Consider the following 17,445-nt stretch of genomic DNA (forward strand, 5'->3'; position numbering starts at 1 on the left):
TATTTCTGCTCTTACCTGAAGTACTTGTGTAGTCCCCTATCTATATCTGCTCTTACCTGAAGTACTTGTGTAGTCTCCTATCTATATCAGCGCTTACCTAAAGTACCTATGTAGTCCCCTATCTATATCTGCTCTTACCTGAAGTACTTGTGTAGTCCCCTATCTATAGCTTCTCTTACCTGAAGTACCTGTGTAGTCCCCTATCTATATCTGCGCTTACTGAAAGTACCTGTGTAGTCCCCTATCTATATCTGCTCTGCCTGAAGCACTTGTGTAGTCCTCTATATCTTCTCTTACCCGAGGTACTTGTGTAGTCCCCTATCTATATCTGCTCTTACATTAAGTACTTGTGTAGTCCCCTTTCTATATCTGTTCTTACCTGAAGGATGTGTGTAGTGCCCTGTCTATATATGCTGTTGCCTGAAGTACTTGTGTAGTCCCCTATCTATATCTGCTCTTACCTGAAGGATGTGTGTAGTCCCCTATCTATATCTGCACTTACCTAAAGTACCTATGTAGTCCCCTATCTATATCTGCTCTTACCTGAAGTACTTGTGTAGTCCCCTATCTATAGCTGCTCTTACCTGAAGTACTTGTGTAGTTCCCTATCTATATCTGCTTTTACCTGAAGTACTTGTGTAGTCTCCTATCTATATCTGTGCTTACCGAAAGTACCTGTGTAGTCCCCTATCGATATCTGCTCTACCTGAAGTACTTCTGTAGTCCTCTATATCTTCTCTTACCCGAGGTACTTGTGTAGTCCCCTATCTATGGCTGCTCTTACCTGAAGTACTTGTGTAGTCCGCTATCTATATCTGCTCTTACCTGAAGTACTTGCATAGTCTCCTATCTATATCTGCGCTTACCTGAAATACTTGTGTAGTCCTCTATATCTTCTCTTACCTGAAGTACTTGTGTAGTCCCCTATATATATCTACTTTTACATTAAGTACTTGTGTAGTCCCCTTTCTATATCTGTTCTTACCCGAATGACGTGTGTAGTGCCCTGTCTATATATGCTGTCGCCTGAAGTACTTGTGTAGTCCGCTATCTATATCTGCTCTTACCTCAAGTGCCTGTGTAATCTCCTATCTATAGCTGCTCTTACCTGAAGTACCTGTGTAGTCTCCTATCTTTATCTGCTCTTACCCGAAGCACTTGTGTAGTCTTCTATCTATATATGCTCTTACCTCAAGTGCCTGTGTAGTCTCCTATGTATATCTGCTCTTACCTGAAGTACCTGTGTAGTCTCCTATCTTTATCTGCTCTTACCCGAAGCACTTGTGTAGTCCTCTATCTATATATGCTCTTACCTGAAGTACTTGTGTAGTCCCCTATCTATATCTGCTCTTAGCTGAAGTACTTGTGTAGTCCTCTATTTATATCTGCTCTTACCTGTTTTGCTTGTTTAGTCCCATTTCTATGCCGGATCTTGCCTATTGTTCATGTGTAGTCCTATTTTCTCACCAGCTCTACCCTCTTGTGCTTTCTTAGTCCTCTTTCCATACCTGGTCTTACCTGTTTTGTTTCTTCAGTCCCCTTTTCATGCCTGACCTTATCTATTGTACTTGGATAAGTCCCATTCCAAACCTGCTCTTACCCATTGCACTTATTAGGCCCTTTTCTGTATCTCCTCTAACTGTTGTTCTTGTGTAGTCAGTCCTCTTTCCATACCTCTTCTTGCTTGTTGTATTCGTGCAGTCCCCTTTCCATACCTTGGTCTTTACCTGCTGTACTTGTTGGGTTCTCTTTTAGTCCCATTTCCATACCTGCTCTTTACTGTGTTACTTGTTTAGTCCTCATTCCGTATCTGTTATAACCTGTTGTGCTTCTTCAGTCCCCTTTCCATGCCTTGTTTTAGCTGATGTACTCGGGTAGTCACCTTTCCAACCCTGTTTTTACTTGTTTAGTCCCCTTTCTGGATATGCTCTTAACTGTTGTACTTGTGTAGTCCTCTTTCCATATCTGCTCTTAGCTGTTGTACTTGTGTAGTCCTCTTTCCATACCTGCTCTTACATATTCGTATTGTTTAGAACTATTGAAAGTCTGATAATGCCATGGTTGCTTATTTAATTCTCTCTGCCTTGGCAGTATTAACCAAATTGTAATGTTTCCCACTAGGCATATCAGAGCTCAGATCTGCTGCTGATGGAGCAAGGAGGCGAGATTTTTAAAACTCTACACTACCTCAGCACCCTCATCCACAGCATCAAGAACCCCTTGGGGACCAGGGAGAATCCAGCACGCATCTGTAAAGACCTCATGAACTGTGAGAACAAGATGGCCGACGGTAAGGGGTTCATATCTCAAGCCAGCCAAAAATCATGCTCCTCAATGCACTTAAAAATGCTCCCAACCTGGTATGTAGCTTTAGTTTGGAGATGTTGTGAGCCCACACAAGGATTAGTGCACAGCATTATGCCTCCAGGCTTCACCTTGGGTGATACTCTGAGCCCACACACAAGATGTTTTGCAGAACTTCATGCCAGCCGCTGCCCAGAGGGCAATGCCTTGAGCCTACACAGGACAGGGTAGAACACTTCTGGCTGCCTCATCAGGCCCTACTGCACATTTCTACAGGATGATAATGAACTAGGAGTGAAACCCAGGGGAGAAAGGGAAGAGTCGCACCCGCTCAGTCTTGGCCTGCTGAGCAGATTCTTGCGGTGGGAATGGACAGCATTCCTCTTTGTTAATCCCACGACAGGTTATCCCAGGGCTCACGTAACAATTCCGGACTGAGAGTCTCCTCGTAGGTAGAAATAAAGGCTGAGCTGCAAGTGGAGACCACTTCTCCATCTTCTCCATTGCTGCCTTCCAACTGGCCCCATGTCATGATTGACCCTTTTGCTCAGCCCCTGACCTGCACATTGGATGCATATATTAGCAGTTTCAGGACTGGCTGATGGTACTACCCTTGCTATCGGGCCACCTGGCAGCTATGCTGGGCCTCTCACCACTTTGCTTCTGTGGCCTAACCCCTCATCTTCCACCTACGCAACTACTCCTGAGGGCCTTTTGCCTAAACAGCTGTTCATGTGGACCTTCTGCTTGAGCGCCTGCTCCCGAGGGCCTTCTGCCTGAGCAGCTAGCCCGGTGGGCCTTCTGCCTGAACAGCTAGCCCGGTGGGCCTTCTGCCTGAGCAGTTGCACCTGCTCCCGAGGGCCTTCTGCGTGAGCAGTTACTCCTGTGCGTCTTCTTCCTGAGCAGCTACTCTGTGAGCATACTGCCTGAGCAGCTAGCCCGGTGGGCCTTCTGCCTGAGCAGCTAGCCCGGTGGGCCTTCTGTCTGAGCAGCTAGCCCGGTGGGCCTTCTGCCTGAGCAGCTAGCCCGGTGGGCCTTCTGTCTGAGCAGCTAGCCCGGTGGGCCTTCTGCCTGAGCAGCTAGCCCGGTGGGCCTTCTGCCTGAGCAGCTACTCCCGAGGGCCTTCTGCCTGAGCAGCTAGCCCGGTGGGTCTTCTGTCTGAGCAGCTAGCCCGGTGGGTCTTCTGCCTGAGCAGCTAGCCCGGTGGGTCTTCTGCCTGAGCAGCTAGCCCGGTGGGCCTTCTGCCTGAGCAGCTAGCCTGGTGGGTCTTCTGCCTGAGCAGCTAGCCCGGTGGGCCTTCTGCCTGAGCAGCTAGCCCGGTGGGCCTTCTGCCTGAGCAGCTACTCTGATGGGTCTTCTTCCTGAGCAGATGCTCTTGTACCTCTTGCTGGGCGTGGTGGCGCGCGCCTGTAATCCCAGAATGAGTGCGGGAGGCTGAGGTTGTGGATGGGGGTTCGTGGCTGCTGTTCGCATCCACTGGTGATCTGTGCTAGAGCTATCCTGAGTATTCTTGTGCCTCTTCTGCCTGAGCAGCCGCTCCTGAGCAGCCGCTCCTGTGCGTGTACTGCCTGAGCAGCCGCTCCTGTGTGTCTTCTGCCTGAGCAGACGCTCCTGTGCGTGTACTGCCTGAGCAGCCGCTCCTGTGCGTCTACTGCCTGAGCAGACGCTCCTGTGCGTCTTCTGCCTGAGCAGCCGCTCCTGTGCGTGTACTGCCTGAGTAGCTGCTCCTGTGCGTGTACTGCCTGAGCAGCCGCTTCTGTGCGTCTTGTGCCTGAACAGCCGCTCCTGTGCGTGTACTGCCTGAGCAGCCGCTCCTGTGCGTCTTCTGCCTGAGCAGCCGCTCCTGTGCGTGTACTGCCTGAGCAGCCGCTCCTGTGCGTCTTCTGCCTGAGCAGCCGCTCCTGTGCGTGTACTGCCTGAGCAGCCGCTCCTGTGCGTCTTCTGCCTGAGCAGCCGCTCCTGTGCGTGTACTGCCTGAGCAGCTGCTCCTGTGAGTCTTCTGCCTGAGCAGACGCTCCTGTGCGTGTACTGCCTGAGCAGCTGCTCCTGTGAGTCTTCTGCCTGAGCAGACGCTCCTGTGCGTGTACTGCCTGAGCAGCTGCTCCTGTGAGTCTTCTGCCTGAGCAGCCGCTCCTGTGCGTGTACTGCCTGAGCAGCTAATCTTGAGGGTGTTTTGCCTGAGCAGTTACTCCTATGGGTCTTCTGCCTGAGCAGCTGCTTCTGTGGGTACTCTGCCGCACTCCTTCCCCCTGACCTGCTGGTCTCTGCAGCAAACCGCACGCCTTCCCCCTGACCTGCTGGTCTCTGCAGCAAACCCCACTCCCCCCCTCACCCGCTGGTCTCTGCAACAAACCCCACTCCTCCCCCCTGACCTGCTGGGATTAGCTGCGAACCGCACTCCTTCCCCCTGACCTGCTGGTCTCTGCAGCAAAACCCACTCCCCACCCCACCCGCTGGTCTCTGCAGCAAACTGCACGCCTTCCCCTGACCTGCTGGTCTCTGCAGCAAACCGCACTCCTTCCCCCTGACTTGATGGTCTCTGCAGCAACCCCCCCCTGACCTGCTGGTCTCTGCAGCAAACCCCACCCCCCCCCCGTGACCTGCTGGTCTCTGTAGCAAACCGCACTCCTTTTCCCCCGACGCGCTGGTCTCTGCAGCAAACCGCACTCCTTTTCCCCCGACGCGCTGGTCTCTGCAGCAAACCCCACTCCTCCCTCCGACCCGCTGGTCTCTGCAGCAAACCCCACTCCTCCCTCCGACCCGCTGGTCTCTGCAGCAAACCCCTCTCCCCCCGTGACCTGCTGGTCTCTGCAGCAAACCGCACGCCTCCCCCGGACCCGCTGGTCTCTGCAGCAAACCGCACGCCTTCCCCCTGACCTGCTGGGATCAGCTGCGTACCTCCCTCACTTAAAGCTCACCTGCTGCTCCCGTGGCTGGAACACTGGCTACCTGAGGAATTAGGAGAGGGTATGATCTGTGATCAATGTAACGGTCATGACTTCCTGGGAAGCCGAGGAGTCCCAGGTGGACTTCTTTTGAAGCACTGCAGCATGCTCTGCGTCCACAGCTACTGGGGGAGCCGCACCGTACCCTAGCTTTAGGTCCCTTCCTTGTGACGGGGTCTTCTCCTGCAACCCCTGCCCTATCTCAAAAGAAACGCCAACACTAGACCCTGTGAGAGCTCCCTTGCTCGGGAGTGGACTGGCCTATAGGAAACCCTGGAGATTTCCCAGGAGGCCGCTGAACCCTGGATAAGGGCTGGACTGGCCAATAGGAAACTCTGGATATTTCCCAGGAGGCCTCTGCACCCTGGATATGGGCTGGACTGGCCAATAGGAAACTCTGGATATTTCCCAGGAGGCCTCTGCACCATGGATATGGGCTGGACTGGCCTATAGGAAACTCCGGATATTTCCCAGGAGGCCTCTGCACCCTGGATAAGGGCTAGACTGTCCTATAGGAAACTCCGGATATTTCCCAGGAGGCCTCTGCACCCTGGATAAGGGCTGGACTGGCCTATAGGAAACTCCGGATATTTCCCAGGATGCCTCTGCACCCTGGATAAGGGCTGGACTGGTCTATAGGAAACCCTGGATATTTCCCAGGAGGCCTCTGCACCCTGGATAAGGTCTGGACTGGCCAATAGGAAACTCTGGATATTTCCCAGGAGGCCTCTGCACCCTGGATAAGGGCCAGACTGCCCTATAGGAAACTGGATATTTCCCAGGAGGCCTCTGCATCTGCACCCTGGATAAGGGCTGGACTGGCCTATAGGAAACTCTGGATATTTCTCAGGAGGCCTCTGCACCCTGGATAAGGGCTGGACTTGCCTATAGGAAACTCTGGATATTTCCCAGGAGGCCTCTGCACCCTGGATAAGGGCTAGACTGGCCTATGGGACACTCTGGATATTTCCCAGGAGGCCTCTGCACCCTGTATAAGGGCTGGACTGGCCTATAGGAAACTCTGGATATTTCCCGGGAGGCCTCTGCACCCTGGATAAGGAAACTCTGCATATTTCCTAGGAGGCCTCTGCACCCTGGATAAGGGCTGTAGTGGCCTATAGGAAACTCTGGATATTTCCCAGGAGGCCTCTGCACCCTGGATAAGGGCTAGACTGGCCTATAGAAAATTCTGGATATTTCCCAGGAGGCCTCTGCACCCTGGATAAGGAAACTCTGGATATTTCCGAGGAGGCCTCTGCACCCTGGATATGGAAACTCTGGATATTTCCCAGGAGGCCTCTGCACCCTGGATAAGGGCTGGACTGGCCTATAGGAAACTCTGGAAATTTCTCAAGAGGCCTCTGCACCCTGGATAAGGGCTGGACTGGCCTATAGGAAACTCTGGATATTTCCCAGGAGCCCTCTGCACCCTGGATAAGGGCTGGACTGGCCTATAGGAAACTCTGGATATTTCCCAAGAGGCCCCTGCACCCTAGATAAGGACTGGACTGGCCTATAGGAAACTCTGGATATTTCCCAGGAGGCCTCTGCATCCTGGATAAGGAAACTCTGGATATTTCCCAGGAGGCCTCTGCACCCTGTATAAGGAAACTCTGGATATTTCCAGGAGGCCTCTGCACCCTGGATAAGGAAACTCTGGATATTTCCCAGGAGGCCTCTGCACCCTGGATAAGGGCTGGGCTGGCCTATAGGACACGCTGGATATTTTGCAGGCCTATGGAACATGGATAAGGGCTGGACTGGCCTATAGGAAATTCTGGATATTTCCCAGGAGGCCTTTGCACCCTGGATAAGGGCTGGACTGGCCTATAGGAAACTCTGGATATTTCCCAGGAGGCCTCTGCATCCTGGATAAGAAAACTCTGGATATTTTCCAGGGGGCCTCTGCACCCTGGATAAGGGCTGGGCTGGCCTATAGGACACGCTGGATATTTTGCAGGCCTATGGAACATGGATAAGGGCTGGACTGGCCTATAGGAAATTCTGGATATTTCCCAGGAGGCCTTTGCACCCTGGATAAGGGCTGGACTGGCCTATAGGAAACTCTGGATATTTCCCAGGAGGCCTCTGCATCCTGGATAAGAAAACTCTGGATATTTTCCAGGGGGCCTCTGCACCCTGGATAAGGGCTGGGCTGGCCTATAGGACACGCTGGATATTTTGCAGGCCTATGGAACATGGATAAGGGCTGGACTGGCCTTTAGGAAATTCTGGATATTTCCCAGGAGGCCTTTGCACCCTGGATAAGGGCTGGACTGGCCTATAGGAAACTCTGGATATTTCCCAGGAGGCCTCTGCATCCTGGATAAGAAAACTCTGGATATTTTCCAGGAGGCCTCTGCACCCTGGATAAGGAAACTCTGGATATTTCCCAGGTGGCCTCTGCACTCTGGATAAGGAAACTCTGGAAATTTCCCAGGAGGCCTCTGCGCCATGGATAAGGAAACTCTGGATATTTCCCAGGTGGCCTCTGCACCCTGGATAAGGAAACTCTGGATATTTCCCAGGAGGCCTCTGCATCTGCACCCTGGATAAGGGCTTGACTGGCCTATAGGAAACTCTGGATATTTCCCAGGAGGCCTCTGCACCCTGGATAAGGGAACTCTGGAGATTTCCCAGGAGGCCTCTGCACCCTGGATAAGGGCTAGACTGGCCTATAGGAAACTCTGGATATTTCCCAGGAGGCCTCTGCACCCTGTATAAGGAAACTCTGGATGTTTCCCAGGAGGCCTCTGCACCCTGGACAAGGGAACTCTGGAGATTTCCCAGGAGGCCTCTGCACCCTGGATAAGGGCCAGACTGGCCTATAGGAAACTCTGGATATTTTCCAGGAGGCCTCTGCACCCTGGATAAGGAAACTCTGGATATTTCCCAGGAGGTCTCTGCACCCTGGATAAGGGTTGGACTGGCATATAGGAAACTCTGGATATTTCCCAGGAGGCCTCTGCACCCTGGATAAGGAAACTCTGTATATTTCCCAGGAGGCCTCTGCACCCTGGATAAGGGCTGCACTGGCCTATAGGAAACTCTGGATATTTCCCAGGAGGCCTCTGCACCCTGGATAAGGAAACTCTGGATATTTCCCAGGAGGCCTTTGCACCCTGGATAAGGGCTGGACTGGTCTATAGGAAACCCTGGATATTTCCCAGGAGGCCTCTGCACCCTGGATAAGGTCTGGACTGGCCAATAGGAAACTCTGGATATTTCCCAGGAGGCCTCTGCACCCTGGATAAGGGCCAGACTGGCCTATAGGAAACTGGATATTTCCCAGGAGGCCTCTGCATCTGCACCCTGGATAAGGGCTGGACTGGCCTATAGGAAACTCTGGATATTTCCCAGGAGGCCTCTGCACCCTGGATAAGGGCTAGACTGGCCTATGGGACACTCTGGATATTTCCCGGAGGCCTCTGCACCCTGGATAAGGGCTGGATAGGCCTATAGGAAACCCTGGTTATTTCCCAGGAGGCCTCTGCACCCTGGATAAGGTCTGGACTGGCCAATAGGAAACTCTGGATATTTCCCAGGAGGCCTCTGCACCCTGGATAAGGGCCAGACTGGCCTATAGGAAACTGGATATTTCCCAGGAGGCCTCTGCATCTGCACCCTGGATAAGGGCTGGACTGGCCTATAGGAAACTCTGGATATTTCTCAGGAGGCCTCTGCACCCTGGATAAGGGCTGGACTTGCCTATAGGAAACTCTGGATATTTCCCAGGAGGCCTCTGCACCCTGGATAAGGGCTAGACTGGCCTATGGGACACTCTGGATATTTCCCGGAGGCCTCTGCACCCTGGATAAGGGCTGGATAGGCCTATAGGAAACTCTGGATATTTCCCAGGAGGCCTCTGCACCCTGGATAAGGGCTGGACTGGCCTATAGGAAACTCTGGATATTTCCCGGGAGGCCTCTGCACCCTGGATAAGGAAACTCTGCATATTTCCTAGGAGGCCTCTGCACCCTGGATAAGGGCCAGACTGGCCTATAGGAAACTCCGGATATTTCCCAGGATGCCTCTGCACCATGGATAAGGGCTGGACTGGTCTATAGGAAACCCTGGATATTTCCCAGGAGGCCTCTGCACCCTGGATAAGGTCTGGACTGGCCAATAGGAAACTCTGGATATTTCCCAGGAGGCCTCTGCACCCTGGATAAGGGCTGGACTTGCCTATAGGAAACTCTGGATATTTCCCAGGAGGCCTCTGCACCCTGGATAAGGGCTAGACTGGCCTATGGGACACTCTGGATATTTCCCGGAGGCCTCTGCACCCTAGATAAGGGCTGGACAGGCCTATAGGAAACTCTGGATATTTCCCAGGAGGCCTCTGCACCCTGGATAAGGGCCAGACTGGCCTATAGGAAACTGGATATTTCCCAGGAGGCCTCTGCATCTGCACCCTGGATAAGGGCTGGACTGGCCTATAGGAAACTCTGGATATTTCTCAGGAGGCCTCTGCACCCTGGATAAGGGCTGGACTTGCCTATAGGAAACTCTGGATATTTCCCAGGAGGCCTCTGCACCCTGGATAAGGGCTAGACTGGCCTATGGGACACTCTGGATATTTCCCGGAGGCCTCTGCACCCTGGATAAGGGCTGGACAGGCCTATAGGAAACTCTGGATATTTCCCAGGAGGCCTCTGCACCCTGGATAAGGGCTGGACTGGCCTATAGGAAACTCTGGATATTTCCCGGGAGGCCTCTGCACCCTGGATAAGGAAACTCTGCATATTTCCTAGGAGGCCTCTGCACCCTGGATAAGGGCTGTAGTGGCCTATAGGAAACTCTGGATATTTCCCAGGAGGCCTCTGCACCCTGGATAAGGAAACTCTGGATATTTCCCAGGAGGCCTCTGCACCCTGGATATGGAAACTCTGGATATTTCCCAGGAGGCCTCTGCACCCTGGATAAGGGCTGGACTGGCCTATAGGAAACTCTGGACATTTCTCAGGAGGCCTCTGCACCCTGGACAAGGGCTGGACTGGCCTATAGGAAACTCTGGATATTTCCCAGGAGCCCTCTGCACCCTGGATAAGGGCTGGACTGGCCTATAGGAAACTCTGGATATTTCCCAAGAGGCCCCTGCACCCTAGATAAGGACTGGACTGGCCTATAGGAAACTCTGGATATTTCCCAGGAGGCCTCTGCATCCTGGATAAGGAAACTCTGGATATTTCCCAGGAGGCCTCTGCACCCTGTATAAGGAAACTCTGCATATTTCCTAGGAGGCCTCTGCACCCTGGATAAGGGCTGTAGTGGCCTATAGGAAACTCTGGATATTTCCCAGGAGGCCTCTGCACCCTGGATAAGGGCTAGACTGGCCTATAGAAAATTCTGGATATTTCCCAGGAGGCCTCTGCACCCTGGATAAGGAAACTCTGGATATTTCCCAGGAGGCCTCTGCACCCTGGATAAGGGCTGGACTGGCCTATAGGAAACTCTGGAAATTTCTCAGGAGGCCTCTGCACCCTGGACAAGGGCTGGACTGGCCTATAGGAAACTCTGGATATTTCCCAGGAGCCCTCTGCACCCTGGATAAGGGCTGGACTGGCCAATAGGAAACTCTGGATATTTCCCAAGAGGCCCCTGCACCCTAGATAAGGACTGGACTGGCCTATAGGAAACTCTGGATATTTCCCAGGAGGCCTCTCCATCCTGGATAAGGAAACTCTGGATATTTCCCAGGAGGCCTCTGCACCCTGTATAAGGAAACTCTGGATATTTCCAGGAGGCCTCTGCACCCTGGATAAGGGGTGGACTGGCCCATAGGAAACTCTGGCTATTTCCCAGGAGGCCTTTGCACCCTGGATAAGGAAACTCTGGATATTTCCCAGGAGGCCTCTGCACCCTGGATAAGTGCTGGGCTGGCCTATAGGACACGCTGGATATTTTCCAGGCCTATGGAACATGGATAAGGGCTGGACTGGCCTATAGGAAATTCTGGATATTTCCCAGGAGGCCTTTGCACCCTGGATAAGGGCTGGACTGGCCTATAGGAAACTCTGGATATTTCCCAGGAGGCCTCTGCACCCTGGATAAGGAAACTCTGGATATTTCCCAGGTGGCCTCTGCACCCTGGATAAGGAAACTCTGGAAATTTCCCAGGAGGCCTCTGCGCCATGGATAAGGAAACTCTGGATATTTCCCAGGTGGCCTCTGCACCCTGGATAAGGAAACTCTGGATATTTCCCAGGAGGCCTCTGCATCTGCACCCTGGATAAGGGCTTGACTGGCCTATAGGAAACTCTGGATATTTCCCAGGAGGCCTCTGCACCCTGGATAAGGGCTAGACTGGCCGATAGGAAACCCTGGATATTTCCCAGGAGGCCTCTGCACCCTGGATAAGGGCTGGACTGTCCAATAGGAAACTCTGGATGGATATTTCCCTGGAGGCCTCTGCACCCTGGATAAGGGCTGGACTGGCCTATAGGAAACTCTGGATATTTCCCAAGAGGCCCCTGCACCCTAGATAAGGACTGGACTGGCCTATAGGAAACTCTGGATATTTCCCAGGAGGCCTCTGCATCCTGGATAAGGAAACTCTGGATATTTCCCAGGAGGCCTCTGCACCCTGTATAAGGAAACTCTGGCTATTTCCAGGAGGCCTCTGCACCCTGGATAAGGGGTGGACTGGCCCATAGGAAACTCTGGCTATTTCCCAGGAGGCCTTTGCACCCTGGATAAGGAAACTCTGGATATTTCCCAGGAGGCCTCTGCACCCTGGATAAGTGCTGGGCTGGCCTATAGGACACGCTGGATATTTTGCAGGCCTATGGAACATGGATAAGGGCTGGACTGGCCTATAGGAAATTCTGGGTATTTCCCAGGAGGCCTTTGCACCCTGGATAAGGGCTGGACTGGCCTATAGGAAACTCTGGATATTTACCAGGAGGCCTCTGCATCCTGGATAAGAAAACTCTGGATATTTTCCAGGGGGCCTCTGCACCCTGGATAAGGGCTGGACTGGCCTATAGGAAATTCTGGATATTTCCCAGGAGGCCTCTGCACCCTGGATAAGGAAACTCTGGATATTTCCCAGGTGGCCTCTGCACCCTGGATAAGGAAACTCTGGAAATTTCCCAGGAGGCCTCTGCGCCATGGATAAGGAAACTCTGGATATTTCCCAGGTGGCCTCTGCACCCTGGATAAGGAAACTCTGGATATTTCCCAGGAGGCCTCTGCATCTGCACCCTGGATAAGGGCTTGACTGGCCTATAGGAAACTCTGGATATTTCCCAGGAGGCCTCTGCACCCTGGATAAGGGCTAGACTGGCCGATAGGAAACCCTGGATATTTCCCAGGAGGCCTCTGCACCCTGGATAAGGGCTGGACTGTCCAATAGGAAACTCTGGATGGATATTTCCCAGGAGGCCTCTGCACCCTGGAAAAGGAAACTCTGTATATTTCCCAGGTGGCCTCTGCACCCTGGATAAGGAAACTCTGGATATTTCCCAGGAGGCCTCTGCATCTGCACCCTGGATAAGGGCTTGACTGGCCTATAGGAAACTCTGGATATTTCCCAGGAGGCCTCTGCATCCTGGATAAGGGCTAGACTGGCCGATAGGAAACTCTGGATATTTCCCAGGGGGCCTCTGCACCCTGGATAAGGGCTAGACTGACCTATAGAAAACTCTGGATATTTCCCAGGAGGCCTCTGCACCCTGGAAAAGGAAACTCTGTATATTTCCCAGGAGGCCTCTGCACCCTGGATAAGGGCTGGACTGGCCTACAGGAAAGTCTGGATATTTCCCAGGAGGCCTCTGCACCCTGGATAAGGGCTAGACTGGCCTATAGGAAACTATGGACATTTCCCAGGAGGCCTCTGCACCCTGGATAAGGGCTAGACTGGCCTATAGGAAACTCTGGATATTTTCCAGGAGGCCTCTGCACCCTGGATAAGGGCTAGACTGGTCTATAGGAAACTCTGGATATTTCCCAGGAGGCCTCTGCACCGTGGATAAGGAAACTTTGGATATTTCCCAGGAGGCCTCTGCACCCTGGAAAGGAAACTCTGGATATTCCCCAAGAGGCCTCTGCACCCTGGAAAAGGGCTAGACTGACCTATAGAAAACTCTGGATATTTCCCAGGAGACCTCTGCACCCTGGATAAGGAAACTCTGGATATTTCCCAGGTGGCCTCTGTACCCTGGATAAGGAAACTCTGGATATTTCCCAGGAGGCCTCTGCATCTGCACCCTGGATAAGGGCTTGACTGGCCTATAGGAAACTCTGGATATTTCCCAGGAGGCCTCTGCATCCTGGATAAGGGCTAGACTGGCCGATAGGAAACTCTGGATATTTCCCAGGGGGCCTCTGCACCCTGGATAAGGGCTAGACTGACCTATAGAAAACTCTGGATATTTCCCAGGAGGCCTCTGCACCCTGGAAAAGGAAACTCTGTATATTTCCCAGGAGGCCTCTGCACCCTGGATAAGGGCTGGACTGGCCTACAGGAAAGTCTGGATATTTCCCAGGAGGCCTCTGCACCCTGGATAAGGGCTAGACTGGCCTATAGGAAACTATGGACATTTCCCAGGAGGCCTCTGCACCCTGGATAAGGGCTAGACTGGCCTATAGGAAACTCTGGATATTTTCCAGGAGGCCACTGCACCCTGGATAAGGGCTAGACTGGCCTATAGGAAACTCTGGATATTTCCCAGGAGGCCTCTGCACCGTGGATAAGGAAACTTTGGATATTTCCCAGGAGGCCTCTGCACCCTGGACAGGAAACTCTGGATATTCCCCAAGAGGCCTCTGCACCCTGGATAAGGGAACTCTGGAGATTTCCCAGGAGGCCTCTGAACCCTGGATAAGGGCTAGACTGGCCTATAGGAAACTCTGGATATTTCCCAGGAGGCCTCTGCACCCTGGATAAGGAAACTCTGGATATTTCCCAGGAGGCCTCTGCACCCTGAATAAGGGCTAGACTGGCCTATAGGAAACTCTGGATATTTCCCAGGAGGCCTCTGCACCCTGGATAAGGGCCAGACTGGCCTATAGGAAACTCTGGATATTTCCCAGGAGGCCTCTTCACCCTGGATATGGAAACTCTGGATATTTCCCAGGAGGCCTCTGCACCCTGGATAAGGGCTGGACTGGCCTATAGGAAACTCCGGCTATTTCCCAGGAGGCCTCTGCACCCTAAATAAGGAAACTCTGGATATTTCCCAGGAGATCTCTGCACCCTGGATAAGGGCTGGACTGGCCTATAGGAAACTCTGGATATTTCCCAGGCGGCCTCTGCACCCTGGAAAAGGAACCTCTGGATATTTCCCAGGAGGCCTCTGCACCCTGGATAAGGAAACTCTGGAAATTTTCCAGGAGGCCTCTGCACCATGGATAAGGAAACTCTGAATATTTCCCAGGAGGCCTCTGCATCTGCACCCTGGATAAGGGCTGGACTGGCCGATAGGAAACTCTGGATATTTCCCAGGAGGCCTCAGCACCCTGGATAAGGGCTGGACTGGCCTATAGGAAACTCTGGATATTTCCCAGGAGGCCTCTGCACCCTGGATAAGGGCTGGACTGGCCTATGGGAAACTGGATATTTCCCAGGAGGCCTCTGCACCCTGGATAAAAGCTGGACTGGCCTATAGGAAACTCTGGATATTTCCCAAGAGGCCTCTGCACCCTGGATAAGGGCTAGACTGGCCTATAGGAAACTCTGGATATTTCCCAGGAGGCCTCTGCACCCTGGATAAGGAAACTCTGGATATTTCCCAGGTGGCCTCTGCACCCTGGATAAGGAAACTCTGGAAATTTCCCAGGAGGCCTCTGCTCCTTGGATAAGGGCTGGACTGTCCTATAGGAAACTCTGGATGGATATTTCCCTGGAGGCCTCTGCACCCTGGATAAGGGCTAGACTGACCTATAGAAAACTCTGGATATTTCCCAGGAGGCCTCTGCTCCCTGGAAAAGGAAACTCTGGATATTTCCCAGAAGCCTCTGCACCCTGGATAAGGGCTGGACTGGCCTATAGGAAAGTCTGGATATTTCCCAGGAGGCCTCTGCACCCTGGATAAGGGCTAGACTGGCCTATAGGAAACTATGGATATTTCCCAGGAGGCCTCTACACCCTGGATAAGGGCTAGACTGCCTATAGGAAACTCTGGATATTTCCCAGGAGGCCTCTGCACCCTGGATAAGGAAACTCTGGATATTTCCCAGGAGGCCTCTGCACCCTGGATAAGGGCTGGATTGGCCTATAGGAAACTCTGGATATTTCCCAGGAGATCTCTGCACCCTGGATGGGCTGGACTGGCCTATAGGAAACTCTGGATATTTCCCAAGAGGCCTCTGCACCCTGGATAAGGAAACTCTGGATATTTCCCAGGTGGCCTCTGCACCCTGGATAAGGAAACTCTGGAAATTTCCCAGGAGGCCTCTGCGCCATGGATAAGGAAACTCTGGATATTTCCCAGTAGGCCTCTGCATCTGCACCCTGGATAAGGGCTTGACTGGCCTATAGGAAACTCTGGATATTTCCCAGGAGGCCTCTGCACCCTGGATAAGGGCTCGACTGGCCGATAGGAAACTCTGGATATTTCCCAGGAGGCCTCAGCACCCTGGATAAGGGCTGGACTGGCCTATAGGAAACTCTTGATATTTCCCAGGAGGCCTCTGCACCCTGGAAAAGGAAACTCTGTATATTTCCCAGGAGGCCTCTGCTCCTTGGATAAGGGCTGGACTGTCCAATAGGAAACTCTGGATGGATATTTCCCTGGAGGCCTCTGCACCCTGGATAAGGGCTAGACTGACCTATAGAAAACTCTGGATATTTCCCAGGAGGCCTCTGCACCCTGGAAACGGAAACTCTGTATATTTCCCAGGAGGCCTCTGCACCCTGGATAAGGGCTGGACTGGCCTATAGGAAAGTCTGGATATTTCCCAGGAGGCCTCTGCACCCTGGATAAGGGCTAGACTGGCCTATAGGAAACTCTGGATATTTCCCAGGAGGCCTCTGCACCCTGGATAAGGAAACTCTGGATATTTCCCAGGAGGCCTCTGCACCCTGGATAAGGGGTAGACTGACCTATAGAAAACTCTGGATATTTCCCAGGAGGCCTCTGCACAATAAATAAGGAAACTCTGGATATTTCCCAGGAGGCCTCTGCACCCTGGATAAGGGCTGACTGGCCTATAGGAAACTCTGGATATTTTCCAGGAGGCCTCTGCACCCTGGATAAGGGCTAGACTGGCCTATAGGAAACTCTGGATATTTCCCAGGAGGCCTCTGCACCGTGGATAAGGAAACTTTGGATATTTCCCAGGAGGCCTCTGCACCCTGGATAAGGAAACTCTGGATATTCCCCAGGAGGCCTCTGCACCCTGGATAAGGGAACTCTGGAGATTTCCCAGGAGGCCTCTGAACCCTGGATAAGGGCTAGACTGGCCTATATGAAACTCTGGATATTTCCCAGGAGGCCTCTGCACCCTGGATAAGGAAACTCTTGATATTTCCCAGGAGGCCTCTGCACCCTGAATAAGGGCTAGACTGGTCTATAGGAAACTCTGGATATTTCCCAGGAGGCCTCTGCACCCTGGACAAGGGAACTCTGGAGATTTCCCAGGAGGCCTCTGCACCCTGGATAAGGGCCAGACTGGCCTATAGGAAACTCTGGATATTTCCCAGGAGGCCTCTTCACCCTGGATAAGGAAACTCTGGATATTTCCCAGGAGGCCTCTGCACCCTGGATAAGGGCTGGACTGGCCTATAGGAAACTCTGGCTATTTCCCAGGAGGCCTCTGCACCCTAAATAAGGAAACTCTGGATATTTCCCAGGAGATCTCTGCACCCTGGATAAGGGCTGGACTGGCCTATAGGAAACTCTGGATATTTCCCAGGAGGCCTCTGCACCCTGGATAAGGAAACTCTGGATATTTCCCAGGTGGCCTCTGCACCCTGGATAAGGAAACTCTGGAAATTTCCCAGGAGGCCTCTGCGCCATGGATAAGGAAACTCTGGATATTTCCCAGTAGGCCTCTGCATCTGCACCCTGGATAAGGGCTTGACTGGCCTATAGGAAACTCTGGATATTTCCCAGGAGGCCTCTGCACCCTGGATAAGGGCTCGACTGGCCGATAGGAAACTCTGGATATTTCCCAGGAGGCCTCAGCACCCTGGATAAGGGCTGGACTGGCCTATAGGAAACTCTTGATATTTCCCAGGAGGCCTCTGCAC

General features: G+C 52.7%; 1 protein-coding gene across 2 annotated transcripts in view; it reads left to right on the forward strand.

The window, feature by feature from the left end:
- COL27A1 (collagen type XXVII alpha 1 chain) overlaps positions 1–17,445 on the forward strand; it is a 1,990,256-nt gene that overhangs the window by 1,881,430 nt on the left and 91,381 nt on the right. For both annotated transcript variants that reach the window (XM_069609095.1, XM_069609096.1), the window contains exon 58: positions 2,122–2,290. In XM_069609095.1, coding sequence (XP_069465196.1) covers positions 2,122–2,290 — 169 coding nt within the window. The remainder of the gene's footprint in view (positions 1–2,121; positions 2,291–17,445) is intronic.

The sequence above is a fragment of the Ambystoma mexicanum genome, chromosome 8 (assembly GCF_040938575.1).
Source record: "Ambystoma mexicanum isolate Mex_15411 chromosome 8, UKY_AmexF1_1, whole genome shotgun sequence".
Taxonomy (NCBI): domain Eukaryota; kingdom Metazoa; phylum Chordata; class Amphibia; order Caudata; family Ambystomatidae; genus Ambystoma; species Ambystoma mexicanum.